Source organism: Lissotriton helveticus, chromosome 8 (assembly GCF_964261635.1).
Source record: "Lissotriton helveticus chromosome 8, aLisHel1.1, whole genome shotgun sequence".
NCBI lineage: Eukaryota > Metazoa > Chordata > Amphibia > Caudata > Salamandridae > Lissotriton > Lissotriton helveticus.
The window spans coordinates 743,765,436-743,791,261 of NC_136069.1; the positions used below are offsets into that span (position 1 = coordinate 743,765,436).

Genomic DNA, 25,826 nt, shown 5'->3' on the forward strand with positions numbered 1-25,826 from the left:
CTCAATGACATACACATTGACAGTGTTGAAACCCCAAATTTGATCAAATGCTCAGTTACTTGGATTCATAAAGAACAATTGATGGACAGAATACTGCACAAAGTCAAACATTCACCCCTGTACAGAGATCTGGGCCTAAATCCATAGTTTGTTTGCTCCACATGCCATTCCAGTTCAGACCCACCCATATGCAAATCAGTCAAGACCCTGTTCCCCATGGGAACAGTCCAGCATGAACTGCCAGGCCAGATCCTCCCTGGACTGGAACCAAGCATCCTGGGACTGGTTATGGGACATCACCCCTCATCAGCCAGGCTATCTTGACTCCAGTGGCATGGAGAGCAAGTGACACACGTCTGGGCATATCCACCCCACTCAAGGTGACACATTCACACCCAGTACAGAGAGCTAGGCCTAAATCCATAATTTTTGTTATCGCAGGCTCACAGTGCCACTGGATTCAAGCTAGCCTGGCTGATGAGGGGATATGACCTGGTTTGGCAGTTTGGCCTGGACTGTTCCCATGAGGCATAGGGTCAAGACTGATTGTCATATAGCTGGGTCTAAACTGGGATGTCATGGTGAGCTAAAGAACAATGGAGTTAACCCAGATCTATTGACTGGGGGTGAATGTTTGATTTGCTCTGCATTCCATCCATCATCTGTGTGTTTTTTGCAGTCGCTTGGATTCAGCCTGGACACCGACATCACCCTTAAGGAACACATTGCTGAACAAATGTAGACAGCTTGATCTCAGCTTGCTCTTCTAAAGAAAGTGAAACAGTTTCTTCCTCAAAGCGACTTCACTGCTGTTCAAGTCTTGCACTCTTGCATTTGGAAGATGGTAATGCTCTGCTCCCTGGCCTCTTAAAATACACTTTGGGCTCACTTAAGGGCATCCTACATGCCACAGCAATCTCATCAGGGGCTTGAAGAAATATGATCACCTCACCCCCATCTTGATGGCACTCGATTTGCAAGTCCAAACCATCTTTAAAATCAGCTGCATCATTTACAGAGCCATCACAGCCAGCATTCCCACTTAATTGCACACAAGCTTACGGTCTCTGGTGGGTCTTGGAACATCCGTGGCCAGAACAAAATCAGACTGGAGACTAAGAAGTGTAAAAAAAGAAAATAACAAGGCAGCAGGACTTTTCCACCTATGCACCCATGATCTGGAAAACCCTGTACCCATCAGGACTGTCAGAATGCTGCACCGATTTAGGACAGAGTTGAAGACGCACCAATTTAAAGAACCATACAACACAATTCTGTTAACAGTACATGTCTGCTCCCAGAACCTAGCTCCTCTACTATCACTTGTTCACTGTATGCTTCCCTTTAACTGTGGACAACACTCTTGTGCCTTTTGGCTTGATTTGTGCTATAAACATACCATCATGCATAAAGCTATCTGTAGTTAATGACTAAGAACTGATAACTTTTTTCTCCATCAAACTGCAACAACATACAAGTTAATTTCGAAAGGTAGAACATTTTGGAGTTAAACATCAATATATTGCGTATTTGTAACCTAATCAAACAAATGTATTCTGTTTTAAGAACTCTGAAATCATTTATGCTAATAAAAGACTATGATTCAATTGATTTATTCAGATCAATAATTTTTACCTTATTGTGTCATTGCCATAGCACCCAATGTCCCCAATGCCGAGGTCATCAGCCATTATCAGTAATATATTTGGTTTTGAGGGAGTTGCAGCATTTGATTGGCGGGCAATAATTAAAAGGCTGCACACCAGAAAGATGACAAGGCTCCTGAAATATATAGAAAACCAAAATAATTGAATAAATGTGCATTCTATTTCCAATTTATTAAGGTAAGTCTCTTACCTGTGCCAAGTACTCCTATTTCTTCCCACCAAAGTTTTTATTCATATAACACCAAATGTATAAAAAAGGTTCGCTTCTGTGCAATACAGGGAAAACAAATTAGACAGTGAATTGGAGGATAGATGGGAAAAGGCAAGAAGAGAGCTTAGGACACAGTAAAAAATAGCGAAGACAACAATTGTGACGGTGGAAGAAACCAAGTGCAAATTAACTTTGTTAAACAAAAAATAAATCGCCTTGCGATTAGCAAACATTTTAAACAGTGGTGTTTTAAGGATCCTACTGAAGTGCTTGTGGTCAGAGACTAGTCACCCACCAGACGACAGTTCTAGAGATCAGCTCCTAGATTATTAAAAGTCCCACCTCCAATCTACGGCTTTTTGATTTTCTGCTAAAGAACACATTTTGGGCTTGTCACTAAAATCACACATAAATACCAAGATACAAATCTCTTTTGACTCGAACATTATCTTCTCTCCCGTTGCTGCATAAACAAGAAACAGTTCACTCCTCCCAACAGCTCTAGAATGTGATTTTGCAGACCATTGATAGATCTGCCATACCACAAGGGGCCTCATCTGTGTGAGAGGTGTAGAGCACCATATTCACTCCTTAATCTACCACCCCCTCCCATACAAATGTTCATGCTTGAAGAACTAATAAGAATGAATCAATAGTGGCAAAGAACCAGAATCTCATATGTGTTGTAACAGAGACCCTCAAACACTCTAACACCGTGAGGGGTATATGCTTTCTCCGCTTGTGTGGTCAAGTGAATAGTGTCATCATCAGGTTGTAATCACTTGAGTGTTCGTTTCTCCATGTGATTCACCAACCTCTACCAGGAACACGACTGGCTGTGTGGTTCGCAGTCGTGAAGCGTGACTAGTGATTAAGAACGTGTCCTGTATAAAGAAACTTTATTAGGTCAGGACTAGGACATGATTAAAAGAAAAGGCAGTGCATAAGTGAATTGGTAATTTGTCCACTGCAACTAGTGAAGGGTAGACATGTTTTAGCCTAAGGATTGCTTTTACGAGTCAGGTGGCCTTCTTGAGGACCATAGAGTGTTAGGTGGTCTTCAAATTTTGGAGCACTTTTTTTACAGAGGGGGTGAGGAAATTCACTAACCCTGCTTCCTAAGTGAGCTCAGTGGCTCACGGTTTATGTTGTCATAGGAGCATACTTTACCTATGACTTACAAAGGAGGCTTGAGTCCTCCTCGGATGTGAGAGAAGTTGGCAGTCCTTCTTTTTAAGGGCAGCCTCCTCAGCCAGTGCTGCGGTGTCCCCAGATACTCACATCCACCCAAACAAACTGAGGGAATAGAAGATATGGACAACAGCAATCCTTGCTGGGCTCTGTTCGGAGACCTAGTATTTTGCTTAGCCAACTGTAATTTTGAATAGGTTTGTACTTTTATGACTGTATTGCGAATAGGTGCCTTGTGGAAAGCTTACTCTCAGAACAGTGGACTTGAGTTGGTTATGGCGACAAACCAATGATAAAGGCTACGTGCTTGATTGTTTATTATGAAAAGTTAAGCTAGCTACAGTAGGCTTGACATGTTAGTTGTTAAAAGCATGTGTAAAAGACAATGAGCAATTAAGAATGGAATTTTAGTTCTTTGTATTAAAGCCTAATGTTTTTATTTGTTCCATGGAATTTCTTCTATTACCTTAGTAGGTAAATGTTTTGGTGTGGATTTCCTCTCTCAGAAGCCAGGAGTATAGAAGAGTTGCACTGTGAGTAAACTTGTTAATCCCCATTAGGATAAATTGTATTTGCTTTGCCAACTGACATTTTGGATACATTTGCAAATTTATGACTGTATGCTGCTTGTTACTCCGAGTGAAAGCTTAAACTCACTAGAGTAGGCCTGAGTTGGTTATGGTGACAAGTCACTGATAACTGCAATAGACTTGATTGGTGTGCTGGGGAATGTTATGGCAGATGCCTTCGGTCTGTTCTGTTTATTATGAAAAGCTATTACAAAGGTAGTAGGGCTTGGTTTTTAACTGTGGAAAAATATTGTAAAGTCAATAGGGCTCTAAAAGTGGATTGTTATCACATCATATTACCGGCCATAGAACAGTATTGGGTTACATGTTATATCAATTACCATAATAGACAAGAATTTTTATGTTGGTCACCCACTCTGATAAACCCTTGGAGTACAGTTTCACTGTGATTATTATTGTTAGGCCCTGTTAAAAGAGGTGGTATATTGTTTTCGAAATGCAATTTTTGTACATATTTTCAATTACATACAATGTATGTGTCCACGCAAAGATTAAGTGGGACTGCTTAAGGGATAGCAATCCTGGTACAGTTCTCATATTTTGTTTCATTTAATGAGTGTTGTGCTTGAGGTCAGAAATTACATATTCATACCTATTTGCAAAAAAATGAATCTCTTTATATTTTGATGCGGCTAGGTATGTCCTTCGACATACTTGCTTCATCTCGTACAGCAACCATAAGAGGACTGTGCCAGGATTGCTGTCACTTAAGCAGGTCCGCCTTCCTTTGCGAGGACTCATACATTGTGCACCTATAGTCAAACATTCCTTCGTTTGGATTAGTAACAGAACCATACTGTGGGTTTTGCGCAAGCTTTTGGACATTCATCTTCTCCCATAGTTTATTATGGTTACATCCGTTTCATTCCTGATTAAGGCGCTTTTGTCGCCAAAACGAGCGTTGATACGATCCCACCAAGCTTTTGCCATGTTTAAAGCATGATGGTTGCCTTGTCGGACACTCAAGTTCGGTACAGGAGCCTCAGTGGTTATGGTGAGAAGTCAATGATAGGAGCTAAGGACCTGCTTGGTTCACTACGAAAACATTTCCAGTGCCAAATCTCTGATCAGTTTATTATGAAAAGCTAGATATACACAGTAGGCCTCATGAATCAATTGTGAAAAGCACATGTTAAAAAAGATGCCCAAAGCATTAAGACGCACTCTGCATCGATCATAATTTAATGGCAAAACCTGCATAGTCACACAAATAAATTTGTCAAGCCTTACAGGTTTCAGACCACCTGGTCCTTGGTCACAGGCTGGGATTCACATTAGCAGAGCAATGTGATTTGCTTCTTCTTATTAACCTCTCAGTGGGGCCTCGCAGGTGAGTACAATTAGTATTGCATTGTGGGACATATAGTATTTATATTGAAGCTTTGCTCTGCGCCGATGTTCCCAAAGTGATGTCACTGACCATGTTGTGAATGTTGTAATATGTGACGTCATCAGCAGTGCATTAAGGGGTGGCGCAGGTTATAGTTAGCTCAACTAACTATAACAGCCGAATTTCTATAGTTTTGTATGAGTGAAATGTCAAACTAACTATACCATCCCTTAAACCTATGGTTTTTCTGTGAATTTCTAAGGTTTTTTAAATGCTAATTTCTAATTAAACCTAACTTTTTTTCTGTTTTTTTTAATTATAATCCCTTTTTCATCCTGGTGAAAACTGCAAATCTCACCACTCTGCCATTAATACCTTCCACCAACAAAATCGCCACAAACGAGAGCCACAACTAACGCTAATAATATACAATGAAGGTGTTCCCGTGCAAAAAACCCACAAAAACACCACTTCCCCATATTTTCAACAACCAGCCAAATATGCAATGAGATCCAAAAAGCAGGCGATAAGCCGAGTTAGCAGTAACAAATTAACATCAACCTTTAACTGGTGTGAGGAGGTCGACTATCTACTGCGTGAATTAGACCCAACTCACAACCACATCTAAAGACCAACACGTGATAGAGCTACTGATCATGCAGGTCCAACACTCAACAAGACCACAACACCCAGCGCCACCAGAACCTCCCCCCCAGACCACCCCCCGCTACTACCATCAAGGCAGCGCAAAACAGGACAACGGACACTCCCAAAATACCATGCCCCCTCAGCCGCACAATAGCTGAATGTTGGGAAATGTGGCAACCAACTATATATGAAGAAAGTAAGTCACTGTGATAAAGATCCATTCACGGGCGACGCTGACCTACCCAACATGGCCGCTGATGCCGAAACCAGAAGTGGGGTTGGCGCTCTAGCGTCCGACAAGGAAGCAGCGGTTGGGACAGCTGAAAAGGTCAGTGGGCGCGCAGAATGGCATTCGGTGTTTTCGGAGCGAAAGGAGGAGGACGACGACACAGAAGCCGGACTGGAGGACAATCAGCGGAGTGCGGCCACGAGGAAGGCAGAGGAGGATGCGGAGGAAGTGTGCACCAGTGGACCAGCCCAGGAGCCCCAAGACAGCAAGGAGGAGACGACGAGGGAAAGCAGCTCCAGGAGCACTACACCCGGGACCAGTGCACTCTCTGACGGCGAGGAGGCTTGGTCTCCCAACACCACGGCCCAGGAGGGTCATGGCAACAGGCAAGTACCCGCTGCATGCTCAGGACTTGTAGGGAGGCTGTGGGCTCGGATACTGGGGCGTCACTGAAGTCCCCAATTGTTTTACCCCACCTTAGGCACGGCACATTAGGGACTGGTGACGGTACACTTCCCCTCCCCCCCTATGTTTAATACTTAACGGTAGTCTGAACCCGTATTTTTTTTTCTTTTCCTTTTTGGGTCCACCCTCACCCACCACGACAAGAAGCCGGGGAGAGAGAGACAAGGAGTCTACAGTGAAGGCCACCACATCTACATTGTGTTTATTCCCCTATTGACTGTCTGTTTTGCTACCGGCTGAAATATACTAATGTTAAGAAACAAAAGCCTAAGCCTCTACTAATAAACCACAACCACCCAATCTATATAGTCTGGGACTACTTTCGTGTGAGACTATTTAAAGACTATTTTAGTATCAGAAAGGAAGGGGGGTAACCGAGTCCTAAGAGCCACTACAACCACAGTGGTGTCAGAAGTGGGATAGACTTCTGGGAAAAGGCAGAACCCCGTCATGGAAGCCATCATCACTCAGCTAGCCTAAGGGCAGCGCCATTTACAGCTAGTATTTGAGGAGCAAACCAAACAGGCACAAAAAGAGAGGGAAGCGTTGCAGGCAGCCTTAAAGGACCAAGCAGCTCTCCTGACCGCAAACCAAAAAGTGCAGGACACCGCAGTTCTTGGCCTGACCGACGCCATTTCAAGTGCAAGAGTTCACCCTAATGTACCTGGTTCGGTCCTTCAAAAATTCCAAATGGGGGACGACCCGGATAATTTCTTGTTCAATTTTGAAAGAGTTGCGTCCACAGCCACCTGGCCTCCAGAAAGATGGGGACAGTACATTGCACCCCTCCTGTCGGGCGAACTACAGGCCGCATATCAGGCCGCCAATCCGGCAGGGGTCACCAGTTATGCAGACATAAAAAAGGCCATCCTAGAACGTTTGGGGTGTGACCAGGAGTACTATAGATCATGATTTAGAAAGGAAAAATGGACAACAGGAGACAATCCTAGGGCCTTGTACTATCCCATAAGGGACTTGGGTAATCGCTGGTTACAACCTACCGTATCTTCTGTGGATGAACTCACCGAAAAAGTCTACCTTGTGCAGTACCATTCAGTACAAGGGCATGGATCAAGCAACATTCCAAACTGACTGTTTCCCTTGCAGTAGACCTAGCCTGTGCATTCCACCGTTCCCCGGAGTTTAAAGCTCCATCTCACAAAGCCCCAACTGGACTCCCAAGGATACCATCTAGGCCTACCCCACCCCCTTTAGAACAAAAGGGACAAAGCTTTCCACGAACCCAACCTCGACCACCCGCCCCAAACACCCTCTTAACAGGGCCACAGTGTTTCCACTGTGCCGAGTGGGGACACACAGCTCGGAATTGCGCCTAACGCCTTCCCCCACAAGAGCCCATGGAAGTAGGGTATACCCGAGGGAGGGTGTTGGTGACTGGAAAACCCCCAGAAAGGTACAGGAAACAGATATACTTGAATGGAAAGCCGGTGTTGGCTTTTCTAGACACATGGTGCTATCACACAGTAGTGGACAGGTCTCTGGTACGGGAGTCCAAGTCAGTAAATGAGGAATGTATATAAGTAACATGCGTCCATTGAGACAGAAAACTGTATCCATTGGCGGAGGTGTTAGTGGATATAGAGGGAGAATCCCAACTAAGGAAGGTAGAGGTGGTACCAAACCTCCCTGAGACAGTTTTCTTAGGAACAGACCTTCCCAGGTTCCATGACTATCTACAGGCATATACCGCATCTCCTCCCTCTGCCCTCTGGTTAGATAGTGCCCCTTTCTACACAGAAGAAATAGAAGAGACTTTCCCTAAAATGCAGAAAACCCGCAGTAAAAAAAAAGGAGGGAACGCGCTAGGTATCTTCAGTCAGAACCCCTCTCACCCTCTCCTCTCTTTACCTCCCCAGAGATACCACAAGAGACAGGACTAAGCTTCCGGGCCGCCCAGAGAGATGACACCACGTTACTCAATGCCTGGAACCGGGTGCAGGAAGACCAGTCAGAACAGGTAGGCCCTATTTTCTGCGTGAAAAAGGGACTTCTATACCACGTTTTTCATGAGGGGGACAAAAGAAAAGAACAGTTGTTGGTGCCGCGATCCTACATAGCCAGACAGGGGGTGGACATTATGGCAAAGGGCATACCTTGAAGTACTTGTTGCCAAAGTTCTATTGGCCAGGGGTATATCAGGAAGTAGCCAGGTACTGTACTAACTGCCCACGTTGCCAATTAGTCAACACTCCAGTTATTCCCAAAGCCCCGCTTCAACCCCTCCCCATTATAGATGTTCCCTTTAAGAGAGTGGGGATGGACTTGGTAGGTCCCTTGATTCCCTCTGCTAGAGGACACCAGTACATTCTTGTTCTGGTAGATCATGCTACCAGAAACCCAGAAGCCATACCCCTTTCCTCCGCGAACACGCCAGCTGTAGCCCATGCCATGGTTAAGTTTTTTTCGAGGGTAGGGTTCCCTGAGGAATTATTAACAGACCAGGGAATCCTGTTTATGTCTTGTTTATTGAAACAAATATGTGCCATCCTGAAAGTAAAGCAGATACGCACGTCAGTCTACCACCCTCCAACGGATGCGTTGGTAGAAAGATAAAACCGCACAATTAAAGCCATCCTAAGGAAGAGCATAGACAAGTCAGGGAGGGACTGGGACCGGCAACTTCCCCTTGTCTTATTCGCTATTAGGACACACAAGCAAAAATCAACAGGGTTTTCCCCCTTTGAACTCTTGTTCGGCCGACAACCCCGGACACTCCTAGACATGGCCATAAAAAAGTGGACGGAGGAAGAAGATGAGGGCAAACCTCTACTTCAATATTCAGCCAGTCTGAAAAATACATTGTCTTCCCAGTGGGAGGAGGTCCATGTAAATATGGAGAGCGCTCAAGCTAGACAAAAACAGTAATATGACCATCAGTCAAGGCTTAGGGAGTTCAAACCAGGAGATCAGGTACTCATTCTATTACCCAGGTCAGAAAACAAACTATTAGCCTCCTGGCAGGGCCCCTACAAAATATTGAGCAAAGTAACCCCTGTGACCTATAGAGTCGATGTCCCACATAAAAAGAACCAGGGACAGATGTATCATGTAAATCGTCTTAAAGCCTGGGAGGGACCCCTTCCTGATACTCCAAATACAGACACCTCCATAAACCACATAACCATAGATAAGCCCATGAATGTGTCCTTCGTTCCCCATGGACATAAGGAAGACAACCCAATCCAATTAGGACCACAAGTAACAGTAAAACAAAAACAACAGATGTTGGATCTATGCACAAAATATGCCACTGTCCTATCAGGGATCTATGCACAAAATATGCCACTGTCCTATCAGGGAATCCGGGGAGAACTACATTAGTAGAGCACGATATTGTCATAAAAACCACCCAACCAGTTATGCTAAAACCGTATCGAATACCTGAAGCAAGGAGGAAAGCAGTCGATCAGGAGACACAAGCAATGCTGGAAGCCAATATACTCGAACCTTCCCACAGTGCCTGGTCCTCTCTGGTCGTTCGCGTTCCAAAACCTGATGGGAGCATCAGGTTTTGCATAGACTTTCGTCAGGTGAACGCGGTATCAGCGTTTGATGCCTACCCAATGCTCAGGGTGGACGAATTGATCGAACGACTGGGGGAAGCTCGGGTAATGACAAACATAGACTTAACCAAAGGCTATTGGCAGATACCATTAACTGAATCGCAAAAGAAAAAAAAGCCTTCTCAACACCGATGGGTCTATATCACTTTAAAGTCCTGCCTTTCGGCGGTTAATAGACAACATACTAGCCCCACATCTTAAATTTGCAGTTGCCTATCTGGACGACATTGTCGCCTATAGTCCAGACTGGGAGACACACTTAACTCACCTAGAAGCTGTACTGCGGTCTTTAAAAGAGGCAGGTCTCACGCTCAATCCCAGAAAAAACACTTTTGGGACTGACCGCATAGAATACCTAGGGTATACTATCAGTAAAGGTGGTATAAAGCCACAAGTCAGCAAGATAGAATCCATATCACCGATACCCCGGCCCTCCTGTAAGAAAGATGTTCGGTCCTTTCTGGGGTTGGTGGGGTATTACAGAATGTTTATCCCTCAGTTTTTCTGAATTGGCTAGCCCCCTCACCGATCTGCTCACAAAAGCCCACACGGGGAAATTACTTCTTTGGGCAGCCTCCCAAGAAGAAAGCTTCCAGAAACTAAAAAGCATTCTATGCACATCCACAGTGCTTACCTGTCCGGATTTCAAAAAGACATTTGTCCTTCAAAACGAGGCCTCGGGAAGGGGTCTTGGGGTTGTTCTCTCCCAACCAGATGACTTCGGAGACCGACACCCCATCCTCTATCTTAGTAGGAAATTGTTTCCCAGAGAAACTAGATATGCGACAATTGAAAAAGAGTGCCTAACACTCAAATGGGCCATGGAGGCACTCCAATATTATCTCCTGGGGCGTTCCTTTATAGTTCTGACTGATTATGCCCCTCTCACTTGGCTCTCTTTACATAAAGACTCTAATCCTAAAGTCTTACGGTGGTTCCTTGCATTGCAGCCCTTCACCCTTGAGGCCATACACGTTCCAGGAAAACTCCAAACGAATGTGGACTATATCTCCAGGTTCCCGGTCTTAGAATGGCCCGATCGTCCATTCAGAAGGGGAAGGCAATGTGATCAAGATCCATTTACAGGCGACGCCGAAACTGGAAGTGGGGTTGGTGCTCTAGCGTCCGACAAGGAAGCAGCGGCTGGGACGGCTGAAAAGGTCAGTGGGCGTGCAGAATGGCGTTCGGCGTTTTCGGAGCGAGAGGAGGAGGACGACGACACCGAAGCCGGACCAGAGGACAATCAGCGGAGCGTGGCCACGAGGAAGGCAGAGGAGGACGCGGAGGAGGTGTGCACCAGTGGACCGGCGAGGAGGCGACGACGAGGGAAAGCAGCTCCCAGAGCACTACACCCGGAACCAGTGCACTCCCCAACGGCGAGGAGGCTTGGTCTCCCAACACCACGGCCCAGGAGGGTCATGACAACAGGCAAGTACCCGCTGCATGCTCGGGACTTGTAAGGGGACTGTGGGCTCGGATACTGGGGCATCACTTAAGTCACCAATTGTTTTCCCCCACCTTAGGCACGGCACATTATGGACTGGTGACGGTACACTTCCCCTCCCCCCCATGTTTAATACTTAACGGTAGCCTGAGACCATGTTTTTTTTTTCTTTTCCTTTTTGAGTCCACCCTTGCCCACCACGACAAGAAGCTGGGGAGAGAGAGACAAGGAGTCTACAGTGAAGGCCACCACATCTACATTGTGTTTATTCCCCTATTGACTGTCTGTTTTGCTACCGGCTGAAATATACTAATGTTAAGAAACAAAAGCCTGAGCCTCTACTAATAAACCACAACCACCCAATCTATATAGTCTGGGACTACTTTAGTGTGAGGCTGTTTAAAGATTACTTTAGTATAAGAAAGGAAGGGGGGGTAACCAAGTCCTAAGAGCCACCACGACCACAGTCACTCATCAATAATAATGCACACAATGCCAACTGCAACGCTGATGTGCTGCACAGACCTCACTATGCAGACCACAAACATCTCCATGTGGAGATATACTATTGATACGTGTAGTTTAGTGCACAGTGGACGCAACCATGTTACCCCAGGCAGTGGGGAAGATCTCATTCATGTAGCTGTGTTGTCCCCACCCGGAAGCAGAAGCGGAGTGGTCTGATCCAACATACGCCACTCCAGTGTAGGAGTATGAATAAATAGGCCAGGCCCTAGGCGTGGTTCACTTCTGGGAAGACCAACGAGTCAGCCAGAGTGGTGGCCCTCACCCTGGCAAGTGGCTGCTGCCATGACAGCAGGCCTCCTCGACACAGGCCCCCTACGAACCCAGCGGCACAGCACCGCAGACTTATGTCTGTACCGACTACTGCCTTCGATCTACACTGGACAGCAGGGTTCACAATTTTAATTCAGCCTTGATTTATTAATTGCACAGAGAATTGTACTCTATGTCCTCGGATTTTGTCAAGAAGTGACAAAAGGCATTTCTCGATGTCTATGCTAACTACTGCTTCCAATCTACACTGCGGAATTCAGGGCTCACAATTCAGATGCTAAATCAGCATGCAAACGCCTGGAAACGCGGTGGAGAAGAGACTTCTCAGTCCATGTGAAGAGCGAATATAAAGCAAGTCTTAAGAGATATCATGCGCTCATTAGAAAGGCTAGGGCTACCTATTACAAGGAAAGGATTGAGATGGCAGAGGATTCGGCTAAAGAGCTGTTCATAGTTTATAAAGAGATATCCTCCCTGGCTAAAAGAATGCCTTGCTAAATTTATTGTGCCCCTTCCAGAGACTCTCAATAAGACAGCCATTAGCATTAAGTCAGGCTCACCCAGAGATCCTGCTTCCTCTAAGGTGCTGAGAGGGAGTATCGAGACTCTTGAGCCCAGTATAAGACATCTTTTGGAGCTCTCTTTCACCTCAGGCATAGTCCCAAAAAAATGGAAAGAGGCAATAGACACCCCATATTAGAATGGACCTACTAGATATTCTGCGCCCTATTTCATTGCTACCATACTTTGCAAAAATTGCGGAGAAGGTAGTAAATATCAACAGACGGCACACATCTGCAACCGTAACGTACTTCATCCTACCCAGTGGGGGTTTTGGGCTCTCTACTCTACCGAATTGTATTGCTTTTTTCTATGGAGACCATTTGGCAATATGTAGTTTAGAGACAGATGGCGGCCTTAATCTTATTAGATTTAAGTGCCGCCTTCGACACGGTTGCCCATCACACCCTGCTATAATGTCTTAGGAAAGGAGGTGTTGCAGGTAGTGCCTTGAAATGGATGGAATCCTTCTTTGAGCACAGTTTTCAGGTGGGGCAGGGATCCCACTACTCTAATGATATCAAGTTGAAACAGAGGGTGCCACAGGGGTTCACCCTCAGTCCGACCCTGTTTAATCTCTACGTCACTCCTTTGGCGGAGAATACGGAAAAATTTGGGGTCAATGTCGTGTCCTATGCCGATGATACTCAACTGGTTGTGTCTCTTACACAGGCACAGGAGAAGGAAGCCTTCAATTTTGTGACCTGCCTGCATGAACTGGCATCTTGGATGGCGAACAACTGCCTGAAATTTAATGGCAACAAGACCGAGGTACTTGTGATAGGGAAAGCACCATCAGTATGGTCGTCGGCATGGTGGCCCCAGACTCTGGGACCCACTCCTACACCTTGCGAACAGTCAAAGAACTTAGGGGTTTGGTTGGACACTAAGCTCTCTTTTGAGCACCATACCAGGCAAGTGGCAGGTGTCTGTTTTGGAGTCCTGCGAGGTCTCCGGAAAACCCTAGATGTCCTGCCTACTGCAGCCAGAAAAACCATGGTGCATGCCCTGGTGACATTGCGTCTGGATTATTGGAATGTATTGTAGCTGGGTGCAGTTGCTAAATGCATTCAGAGACTTCAACGTATCCAGAATGCAGCAGCAAGCCTAGTCTTAATGCTTCCTAAGAGAACCTCTTCTAAGAGGGCCTTAGTCTCCCTACACTGGCTTACGATTAGGGAGAGAGTTCTGTTCAAGGCCCTGTGTGTTAGCCATCGGATCATACAAAGGAAGGGCCCCACCTACCTGCATGAGCTATTAACTCCTTACTCCCCGACCCGGCAACTAAGATCTAGCGGGACGGGGCAAGTGTGTGTCTCCACCATCAGGAGAGTAAGGATGGGTGGTCGCTCCTTCCGCTATCTGGCAGCACAGCAGTGGAACAAACTCTCCCAGAGCCTCCAACTGGGGTTCTCGGAGACTACTTTCCGTAAAGAACTAAAAACTCACCTTTTTCCTTCTGCTTAGACCTCCATCGCCAGTCCCAGCCTATTAGCTCCCCTCTTGAGATGCCTGTTTGCAGATTGTACCGCAGCGCGTGGACACACTAGTCTAGAGTAACCATGCACTTTACAAATGTGATTATTATTATTAGTATTATTATTATTATTATTATGGAGTGGCGATTGCAGATGACGCAGCCCAATACGCAGGAGACGTTGCTCCCAGTGAGGCTGTATTGCGGCCGGTATTTTTGTCTCCTCTTCTTCATGTTGTAAAGCGCTGTGATACCCTTGGGTCTGGCCAGCGCTATAGAAAACCTCTAAATAAATAAATAATAAATAAATCATGGCAGAATGTGCACACACTGTGTGCTTCAGGTGCTACTAGCTCACTGCACCATAAGTCATCTCCATGTGGCCATATCAAGGCAAGACATTGAACCGAGTGCGGCCCGCCGGGACCACGTATCATCGCAGGGTGCGCACACGCTAAGTGCTCCAGGTGCCACTAACTGTGCAGCTTAACTCAACGCCATGTGGCTGTGCGCCCATCCTGACCACTGCCTATGCCCTACACTGGGGTTACACGGTTCACAATTCAAGATTAGTAGTGACGCAAATTGTGTAAGAGACTATAATGAGTTAAGATGACCAAATGCTCCAAATCTCTTCAGCTCAAGTCAACATCAGCTGCCTGTGAGCCTCTGTTGACCGCTGCCTCCGGCCTACACTGTAGAAGACCGGCGACACATGGTGCCAACTAACCCTGTTCAACGCAAGCCGATCTCACATGTGTAACTGTTTTTCCTGAGTCCTGAAAAGCAGTGACCCCAAACTCTGTGAGACAACTACAGCAGCAGACTCCCTTCAATCAGTTAGGCATATTGCTATATGGAAGTCTGGCGACACGTGCTGCCACTAACTCTGTTTAACACAAGCGACCACAGCACCTCACTCCCTTCGATTACTGAGCAGTATTTACAGATTAAAGTCGGCCGACAAGCGGTGCCACTGAACCTGCACTACGCAGGCCGGTCGAGCCACCAACGTATGCACATGGCTGTGGGCCCTTCCTCATTGCTACCTCTGGCCTACACTACGGTCAGCAGAGTTTACAATTCAGATAGAGTCCTAATTCCACATGACACAGTCCAGTAGGCAACACACATTACTCCCAGTGAGGCCGTCCACACCAAGCACCATCACATGCTCATACAGTCTCAATGCTGCTGGTCTCACTAACCCTATTTAACACAAAGCAATCCCACGTGTGTAACTTTGTCCTAAGTCCTGAACTGAAGTGACCCCAACTTCGTGGCAGCTACCACAGCACCAGACTTTCTTTAATCTTATTTGTTGTTCTTTTCTTTAAATAATTTTTTTATACGTAAATCTATACATTCAGGACTCAGCGACATCTATAAGACCCGCATAGAATCTCATGTGGTGTCCGCCATTCAGGACTCAGGATTCAGTAGCACATCTGAGATCGGCAAGTATCTGATGTGGTATCCGCCATTCAGGACTCAGCAACACATCTGAGATCGGCGGGGTTTTGATGAGCACAAGGAGTCCGCCCACTGCTGCACACTCCGCTGGCACCAGGTAAGTATTTGCTCATGGATGCACAGAGGCAACATACTCTCTCTCTTTCTCTCTCTCTCTCTCTCTCCCTCTCCCTCTCCCTCTTTATTCCTTTCCTTGTGTCTCTCTCTCCCTTTTCCCTTTCTTACTCCCTTTCCTTCCAGCCCTCTCTTTTTCTCTCTGGCTTGTTTATCTTTCTCTGTTTCGCTCTCAGTCCTTTGATATGCGCATTACACACGTCCCTATTTTGTGCTTTATTTTTCAGACTCTGTTGTCGACATCCATGGTCCCCACAGGAGTCTTCCACCTTGTATTTTTCTATTATGTTTGTGTTTATTAAATTTTATTTATTGGTTTATTTTTTATATATAGAATAATAAAAAATGAAAATTTAAAAATAGTTTATGGTTTATAAAAAAATTAAGTTTCACAAAACAAAACGTATTAACCTTTTCGGTTGTTTTCTTAACTGCTGTGTGACTCTTTCTTGTTCTTATTACTGCTATTTGCTGGTATCCACCATGGTGTTAAATTTTGGACCACTTATCGCGGGAATACTGGTGATCTCTGCAGTTTGCACCAACGTCTGAATACAGTGTTAGATTTATCTCAACTTTAGTTGCATTAAAGTGCTGATAATAAAATGCAGAGTAACCGTGCCCTTGCAAAAAGACACGAGGTACACCTTTGCGATTTATTTTAAATACTAAAATCCTGTATTGAATTGCACTGAGGTAGTGCCTGCACTTACAGAGTACACACAAAATCAATGAACAAATCTCATTGTATTTATATTGATTAGGAATAGTGCGTCAGGTGCTGGATCTTGACGGGACAAAAAGGGGGTGGTGATGGACGGAGCATCCGAACCAATCAAACACTCACACCCAGTCAAAAGATCTGGGTTTGATCCATCACCGTTCTTTAGCCCACTCTGCCACCCCAGTTCAGACATGGCTATATGCAAATCAGTCTGACCCTATGCCTCATGGGAACAGTCCAGCCCGAACTGCCAAGCCATGCCTTCCCAAGACCGGAAACAAGCTTCCGAGGACCGGTTTCTGGCATTCCAGCCGTCTTCAGCCCAGCTTGCTTGAATCCAGTGGCAAAGTGAGCAAGGGACTCACGTCTGAGCATACCCTGCCACACTTATGGCGGCCAAAGCGGTACCAAAAGGGGTGGTGATGGACAGAGCATCCAAAAAAATCAAACACTCACACCCAGTCAAAAGATCTGGGTTTGATCCATCACCGTTCTTTAGCCCACTCTGCCACCCCAGTTCAGACATGGCTATATGCAAATCAGTCTGACCCTGTGCCTCATGGGAACAGTCCAGCCCGAACTGCCAAGCCATGCCTTCTCTGGACCGGAAACAAGCTTCCGAGGACTGGTTTCTGGCATTCCAGCCGTCTTCAGCCCGGCTTGCTTGAATCCAGTGGCAAAGTGAGCAAGGGACTCACGTCTGAGCATACCCTGCCACACTTATGGCGGCCAAAGCGGTACAAAAAGGGGTGGTGATGGACGGAGCATCCGAACCAATCAAACACTCACACCCAGTCAAAAGATCTGGGTTTGATCCATCACCGTTCTTTAGCCCACTCTGCCACCCCAGTTCAGACATGGCTATATGCAAATCAGTCTGACCCTGTGCCTCATTGGAACAGTCCAGCCCGAACTGCCAAGCCATGCCTTCCCTGGACCAGAAACAAGCTTCCGAGGACCGGTTTCTGGCATTCCAGCCGTCTTCAGCCCGGCTTGCTTGAATCCAGTGGCAAAGTGAGCAAGTGACTCACGTCTGAGCATACCCTGCCACACTTATGGCGGCCAAAGCGGTACAAAAAGGGGGGTGGTGATGGACGGAGCATCTGAACCAATCAAACACTCACATCCAGTCAAAAGATCTGGGTTTGATCCATCACCGTTCTTTAGCCCCCTCTGCCACCCCAGTTCAGACATGGCTATATGCAAATCAGTCTGACCCTGTGCCTCATGGGAACAGTCCAGCCCGAACTGCCAAGCCATGCCTTCCCTGGACCGGAAACAAGCTTCCGAGGACCGGTTTCTGGAAATCCAGCCGTCTTCAGCCCGGCTTGCTTCAATCCAGTGGCAAAGTGAGCAGGGGACTCACGTCTGAGCATACCCTGCCACACTTATGGCGGCCAAAGCGGTACAAAAAGGGGTAGTGATGGACAGAGCATCCGAACAAATCAAACACTCACACCCAGTCAAAAGATTAGGGTTTGATCCATCTCCATTCTTTAGCCCACTCTGCCTCCCCAGTTCAGACATGGCTATATGCAAATTAGTCTGACCCTGTGCCTCATGGGACCAGTCCAGCCCGAAAAGCCTAGCCATGCCTTCCCTGGACCGGAAACAAGCTTCCGAGGACCGGTTTCTGGCATTCCAGCCGTCTTCAGCCGGCTTGCTTGAATCCAGTGGCAAAGTGAGCAAGGGACCCACGTCTGAGCATACCCTGCCACACTTATGGCGGCCAAAGCGGTACAAAAAGGGGTGGTGATGGACGGAGCATCCGAACCAATCAAACACTCACACCCAGTCAAAAGATCTGGGTTTGATCCATCACCGTTCTTTAGCCCACTCTGCCACCCCAGTTCAGACATGGCTATATGCAAATCAGTCTGACCCTGTGCCTCATGGGAACAGTCCAGCCCGAACTGCCAAGCCATGCCTTCCCTGGACCGGAAACCAGCTTCCAAGGACCGGTTTCTGGCTTTCCAGCCGTCTGCAGCCCGGCTTGCTTGAATCCAGTGGCAAAGTGAGCAAGGAACTCACGTCTGAGCATACCCTGCCACACCTATGGCGGCCAAAGCGTGAGTCCTTTGCTCACTCTGCCACTGGATTCAAGCAAGCCGGGCAGGCACAGGGTCAGACTGATTTGCATATAGCCATGTCTGAACCTGGGGTGGCAGAGTGGGCTAAAGAACGGTGATGGATTAAACCCAGATCTTTTGACTGGGTGTGAGTGTTTAATACGTTCAGATGCTCCGTCCATCACCACCCCCTTTTGTACCACTTTGGCCGCCATAAGTGTGGCAGGGTATGCTCAGACATGAGTCCCTTGCTCACTTTGCCACTGGATTCAAGCAAGCCGGGCTGAAGAAGGCTGCAATGCCAAAAACCGGTCCTCGGAAGCTTGTTTCAGGTCCAGGGAAGGCATGGCTTGGCAGTTCGGGCTGGACTGTTCCCATGAGGCACAGGGACAGACTGATTTGCATATAGCCATGTCTGAACTGGGGTGGCAGAATTGGCTAAAGAACGGTGATGGATTAAACCCAGATCTTTTGGCTGGGTGTGAGTGTTTGATTGGCTCAGATGCTCCGTCCATCACCACCCCTTTTGTACCGCTTTGGCCTCCATAAGTGTGGCAGGGTATGCTCAGACGTGAGTCCCTTGCTCACTTTGCCACTGGATTCAAGCAAGCCGGGCTGAAGAAGGCTGCAATGCCAGAAACCGGTCCTCGGAAGCTTGTTTCCGGTCCAGGGAAGGCATGGCTTGGCAGTTCAGGCTGGACTGTTCCCATGAGGCACAGGGTCAGACTGATTTGCATACAGCCATGTCTGAACTGGGGTGGCAGAGTGGGCTAAAGAACGGTGATGGATTAAACCCAGATCTTTTGACTGGGTGTGAGTGTTTGATTGGTTCAGATGCTCCGTCCATCACCACCCCCTTTTGTACCGCTTTGGCCGCCATAAGTGTGGCAGGGTATGCTCAGACGTGAGTCCCTTGCTCACTTTGCCACTGGATTCAAGCAAGCCGGGCTGAAGAAGGCTGCAATGCCAGAAACCGGTCCTCGGAAGCTTGTTTCCGGTCCAGGGAAGGCATGGCTTGGCAGTTCGGGCTGGACTGCTCCCATGAGGCACAGGGTCAGACTGATTTGCATATAGCCATGTCTGAACCGGGGTGGCAGAGTGGGCTAAAGAACGGTGATGGATTAAACCCAGATCTTTTGACTGGGTGTGAGTGTTTGATTGGTTCAAATGCTCTGTCCATCACCACCCCCTTTTGTACCGCTTTGGCCGCCATAAGTGTGGCAGGGTATGCTCAGACATGAGTCCCTTGCTCACTTTGCCACTGGATTCAAGCAAGCCGGGCTGAAGAAGGCTGCAATGCCAAAAACCGGTCCTCGGAAGCTTGTTTCAGGTCCAGGGAAGGCATGGCTTGGCAGTTCGGGCTGGACTGTTCCCATGAGGCACAGGGACAGACTGATTTGCATATAGCCATGTCTGAACTGGGGTGGCAGAATTGGCTAAAGAACGGTGATGGATTAAACCCAGATCTTTTGGCTGGGTGTGAGTGTTTGATTGGCTCAGATGCTCCGTCCATCACCACCCCTTTTGTACCGCTTTGGCCGCCATAAGTGTGGCAGGGTATGCTCAGACGTGAGTCCCTTGCTCACTTTGCCACTGGATTCAAGCAAGCCGGGCTGAAGAAGGCTGCAATGCCAGAAACCGGTCCTCGGAAGCTTGTTTCCGGTCCAGGGAAGGCATGGCTTGGCAGTTCAGGCTGGACTGTTCCCATGAGGCACAGGGTCAGACTGATTTGCATACAGCCATGTCTGAACTGGGGTGGCAGAGTGGGCTAAAGAACGGTGATGGATTAAACCCAGATCTTTTGACTGGGTGTGAGTGTTTGATTGGTTCAGATGCTCCGTCCATCACCACCCCCTTTTGTACCGCTTTGGCCGCCATAAGTGTGGCAGGGTATGCTCAGACGTGAGTCCCTTGCTCACTTTGCCACTGGATTCAAGCAAGCCGGGCTGAAGAAGGCTGCAATGCCAGAAACCGGTCCTCGGAAGCTTGTTTCCGGTCCAGGGAAGGCATGGCTTGGCAGTTCGGGCTGGACTGCTCCCATGAGGCACAGGGTCAGACTGATTTGCATATAGCCATGTCTGAACCGGGGTGGCAGAGTGGGCTAAAGAACGGTGATGGATTAAACCCAGATCTTTTGACTGGGTGTGAGTGTTTGATTGGTTCAAATGCTCTGTCCATCACCACCCCCTTTTGTACCGCTTTGGCCGCCATAAGTGTGGCAGGGTATGCTCAGACATGAGTCCCTTGCTCACTTTGCCACTGGATTCAAGCAAGCCGGGCTGAAGAAGGCTGCAATGCCAAAAACCGGTCCTCGGAAGCTTGTTTCAGGTCCAGGGAAGGCATGGCTTGGCAGTTCGGGCTGGACTGTTCCCATGAGGCACAGGGTTAGACTGATTTGCATATAGCCATGTCTGAACTGGGGTGGCAGAATTGGCTAAAGAACGGTGATGGATTAAACCCAGATCTTTTGGCTGGGTGTGAGTGTTTGATTGGCTCAGATGCTCCGTCCATCACCACCCCTTTTGTACCGCTTTGGCCACCATAAGTGTGGCAGGGTATGCTCAGACGTGAGTCCCTTGCTCACTTTGCCACTGGATTCAAGCAAGCCGGGCTGAAGAAGGCTGCAATGCCAGAAACCGGTCCTCGGAAGCTTGTTTCCGGTCCAGGGAAGGCATGGCTTGGCAGTTCAGGCTGGACTGTTCCCATGAGGCACAGGGTCAGACTGATTTGCATACAGCCATGTCTGAACTGGGGTGGCAGAGTGGGCTAAAGAACGGTGATGGATTAAACCCAGATCTTTTGACTGGGTGTGAGTGTTTGATTGGTTCAGATGCTCCGTCCATCACCACCCCCTTTTGTACCGCTTTGGCCGCCATAAGTGTGGCAGGGTATGCTCAGACGTGAGTCCCTTGCTCACTTTGCCACTGGATTCAAGCAAGCCGGGCTGAAGAAGGCTGCAATGCCAGAAACCGGTCCTCGGAAGCTTGTTTCCGGTCCAGGGAAGGCATGGCTTGGCAGTTCGGGCTGGACTGCTCCCATGAGGCACAGGGTCAGACTGATTTGCATATAGCCATGTCTGAACCGGGGTGGCAGAGTGGGCTAAAGAACGTTGATGGATTAAACCCAGATCTTTTGACTGGGTGTGAGTGTTTGATTGGTTCAGATGCTCCGTCCATCACCACCCCCTTTTGTACCGCTTTGGCCGCCATAAGTGTGGCAGGGTATGCTCAGACATGAGTCCCTTGCTCACTTTGCCACTGGATTCAAGCAAGCCGGGCTGAAGAAGGCTGAAATGCCAGAAACCGGTCCTCGGAAGCTTGTTTCCGGTCCTGGGAAGACATGGCTTGGCAGTTCGGGCTGGACTGTTCCCATGAGGCACAGGGTCAGACTGATTTGCATATAGCCATGTCTGAACTGGGGTGGCAGAGTGGGCTAAAGAACGGTGATGGATTAAACCCAGATCTTTTGACTGGGTGTGAGTGTTTGATTGGTTCAGATGCTCCGTCCATCACCACCCCCTTTTGTACCGCTTTGGCCGCCATAAGTGTGGCAGGGTATGCTCAGACGTGAGTCTCTTGCTCACTTTGCCACTTGATTCATGCAAGCCGGGCTGAAGAAGGCTGCAATGCCATACGTCTCCAGAATTTTACCTAGATAGGGGAGAAGGGAGATAGGCCTGTAGTTGCTCAAAATCGTAGGGTCTGCATTGGTCTTTTTAAATATTGGTATCACTACTGCCTGTTTAAAGGAGTCCGGGACCACCCCCGTAGCCAACGAGTTGTTGAGTAGTGCCAGTGGAGGGTCAGGACAAGCCAGAAAAATTTCCTTAAGAATTTGGGAAGGGTAGCAATCGTTGGGAGAACGGGAACTCACTTTGTGTAGTAATGAATAAAACTCCGTAAGGGAAATAGGAGGAAAAGCGTCCAGACAGCATGGGTTTTTGGGAGGTGAAGGAAGAGGAGCAGAGGATGAGGGCGAGGGGATGTTGTTCTTAATGGTAATGATTTTATCTAAGAAGTAAGAATTAAGGGAGTCACACAAAGCTTGTGTCGGTAGAGGTTGGGGAGTGACACGGTCTGGAAGATAGAGCTCATTTACTATGGAGAAGATGTCCTTTGCCTTAGAGGCAGACTCCATAATTTTTAGGGAAAAGTAGGTTGTCTTAGCCAACAAGATAGATTTTTTATAGGCTTTCAGGCAATCCACGAATTCAATTTTGAGTTGTTGATCATAATTACGCCTCCAGCGGCTTGGTTCAGATACTCCGTCCATCACCACCTCCTTTTGTACTGCTTTGGCCACCATAAGTATGGCAGGGTATGGTCAGACGTGAGTCCCTTGTTCACTTTGCCACTGGATTCATGCAAGCCGGGCTGAAGAAGGCTGCAATGCCAGAAACCGGTCCTTGGAAGCTTGTTTCCGGTCCAGGGAAGGCATGGCTTGGCAGTTCGGGCTGGACTGTTCCAATGAGGCACAGGGTCAGACTGATTTGCATATAGCCATGTCTGAACTGGGTTGGCAGAGTGGGCTAAAGAACGGTGATGGATTAAACCCAGATCTTTTGACTGGGTGTGAGTGTTGGATGTTATGTTATGTTAAAATTATTTATACCGCGCTCGGTCACCAAATGGTTTCATGGCGGTCATAACAAATGCGGAGAGAAGGAACGAGGGTTCACTCAAACGCTGACTGAAAGAGGAAGGTTTTCAACATCCGGTGGAAGCAATCATAGGTTGGACAATGTCGGAAGGCAGTCGGGAGGGAATTCCAGATTTTGGGGGCCAGAAAAGAAAAACAAAGACCACCATGCTTTTTACGTTTGATTTTAGGAATGACTAGAAGATTGTGTGAGGTGGAACGGAGATCTCTCAGGGGCACATATTGCTTCAGACAAGAAGAGATGAAGACAGGAGCTTGATCAGACAGAGCTTTGAAAATTGTACAACCAAGTTTAAAGGTGCAACGCTTAGCCACTGGGAGCCAATGTAGGCTCTGCAACAGTGGCGAAACGTGCTGGTGTTTAGGCTGATGGTAAACTAGGCGTGCTGCCTGATTTTGCACCAGCTGCAACCTGTGAAGATGGTAAGCCGGAATTCCCATGTACAGAGTGTTGGCATAGTCAATTCTGGACGTAACGAGAGCCATGATGACAAGTATAAGTGCATCTCTGGTGAGGAACCTACTGATTTTGCGTATCCTACGCAGATGGAAGAAGCAGGATGACATGACAGCATTTATCTGAGGGCTCATAGATAAGTCGCCAGAGATGACTACGCCCAAACTCTTCACTGAGTTGACGGGGCAAGGTGGAGACCCTAGTGAGGGAGGCCAAAAGCTGGCATTCCAAGGGTTGGTTGACCCGCCTACCAACACCAGCTCGGTCTTATTAGGATTTAATTTGAGCTGACTGTGATACATCCATTCCGATATATCAAGCATAGTAGTTTGGAAGTTAGTGCAAGAGGATAAGGAAGTGTCAATAGGAAAGATTAACTGGAGATCATCCGCATAGTTAAAGATTGTGGCCGAGGATTTGCAGAGAGAGGCGATTAGGGGCTGCATGTAAAGATTAAATAGTAAAGGGGATAGGGCGGAGCCCTGTGGGACTCCGCAAGATAAGGGGGAGTAAGAAGCGGAGAAAGTAGACAGGTGCACTGCCTGGGATCACTTATCCAAAAAGGATCTGACCCAGTCGAGAGCTACGCCCTGGATGCCGGCATTATTGAAACGGTCGATCAATATCGCATGATCGACCGTGTCAAAGGCCGCCGACAAATCCAATAGGACAAGTGCCTGGGAGATGTTATTGTCGGCGCCCTTTCTCAAGGCATCCATCACAGCCACAATGACCGCCTCGGTAGAATGTAGCGGACGCAAACCGGCTTGCTGGGCATCTAAAAAAGACGAGCTCTCAATAAAAGCACTCAGGCAGCGAGTGACATACGTCTCCAGAATTTTACTTAGATAGGGGAGAAGGGAGATAGGCCTGTAGTTGCTCAAAATCGTAGGGTCTGCATTGGTCTTTTTTAATATTGGTATCACTACTGCCTGTTTAAAGGAGTCCGGGACCACCCCGTAGCCAACGAGTTGTTAAGTAGTACCAGTGGAGGGTCAGGACAAGCCAGAAAAATTTCCTTAAGAATTTGGGAAGGGTAGCAATCGTTGGGGGAACCGGAACTCACTTTGTGTAGTAATGAATAAAACTCCGTACGGGAAATAGGAGGAAAAGCGTCCAGACAGCATGGGTTTTTGGAGGTGAAGGAAGAGGAGCAGAGGATGAGGGCGAGGGGATGTTGTTCTTAATGGTAATGATTTTATCTAAGAAGTAAGAATTAAGGGAGTCACACAAAGCTTGTTTTGGTAGAGGTTGGGGAGTGACACGGTCTGGAAGATAGAGCTCATTTACTATGGAGAAGATGTCCTTTGCCTTAGAGGCAGACTCCATAATTTTAAGGGAAAAGTAGGTTGTCTTAGCCAACAAGATAGATTTTTTATAGGCTTTCAGGCAATCCACGAATTCAATTTTGAGTTGTTGATCATAATTACGCCTCCAGCGGCTTGGTTCAGATACTCCGTCCATCACCACCTCCTTTTGTACCGCTTTGGCCACCATAAGTGTGGCAGGGTATGGTCAGACGTGAGTCCCTTGTTCACTTTGCCACTGGATTCAAGCAAGCCGGGCTGAAGAAGGCTGCAATGCCAGAAACCGGTCCTTGGAAGCTTGTTTCTGGTCCAGGGAAGGCATGGCTTGGCAGTTCGGGCTGGACTGTTCCCATGAGGCACAGGGTCAGACTGATTTGCATATAGCCATGTCTGAACTGGGGTGGCAGAGTGGGCTAAAGAACGGTGATGGATTAAACCCAGATCTTTTGACTGGGTGTGAGTGTTTGATTGGTTCAGATGCTCCGTCCATCACCACCCCCTTTTGTACCGGATCTTGACGGGATACACTGCCCAGTTTGTATATTGTTCTGCACACGAAAAAATGACATCACAACGTTCACAACTGCAATGCAAAATTAATTCCGGCAATGACCCACGTTACCACCAGGAATTTTACACTTGCTTTCTGCTGGTGTTAAGCAGGACGACTACCTGCAGCATGAAAGAAAACACAGCCACACCAGAACACCCACAGGTGCCATACAGTCAATGAGCATGATACAGAGATAACTATGAGGACCACAAGACACATTGCACCAACCCCAGGACCACCAACACCCCCCCAACCCGCATCTGAGCAAATGTGTC

General features: G+C 47.5%; 1 protein-coding gene across 3 annotated transcripts in view; it reads right to left on the reverse strand.

Moving 5' to 3' along the window:
- Nucleotides 1-25,826, reverse strand: part of LOC144771763 (arylsulfatase D-like) — a 713,936-nt gene that overhangs the window by 324,451 nt on the left and 363,659 nt on the right. For all 3 annotated transcript variants that reach the window (XM_078656059.1, XM_078656058.1, XM_078656061.1), the window contains exon 2: nt 1,636-1,782. In XM_078656059.1, coding sequence (XP_078512185.1) covers nt 1,636-1,691 — 56 coding nt within the window. In that variant the 5' untranslated portion in view covers nt 1,692-1,782. The remainder of the gene's footprint in view (nt 1-1,635; nt 1,783-25,826) is intronic.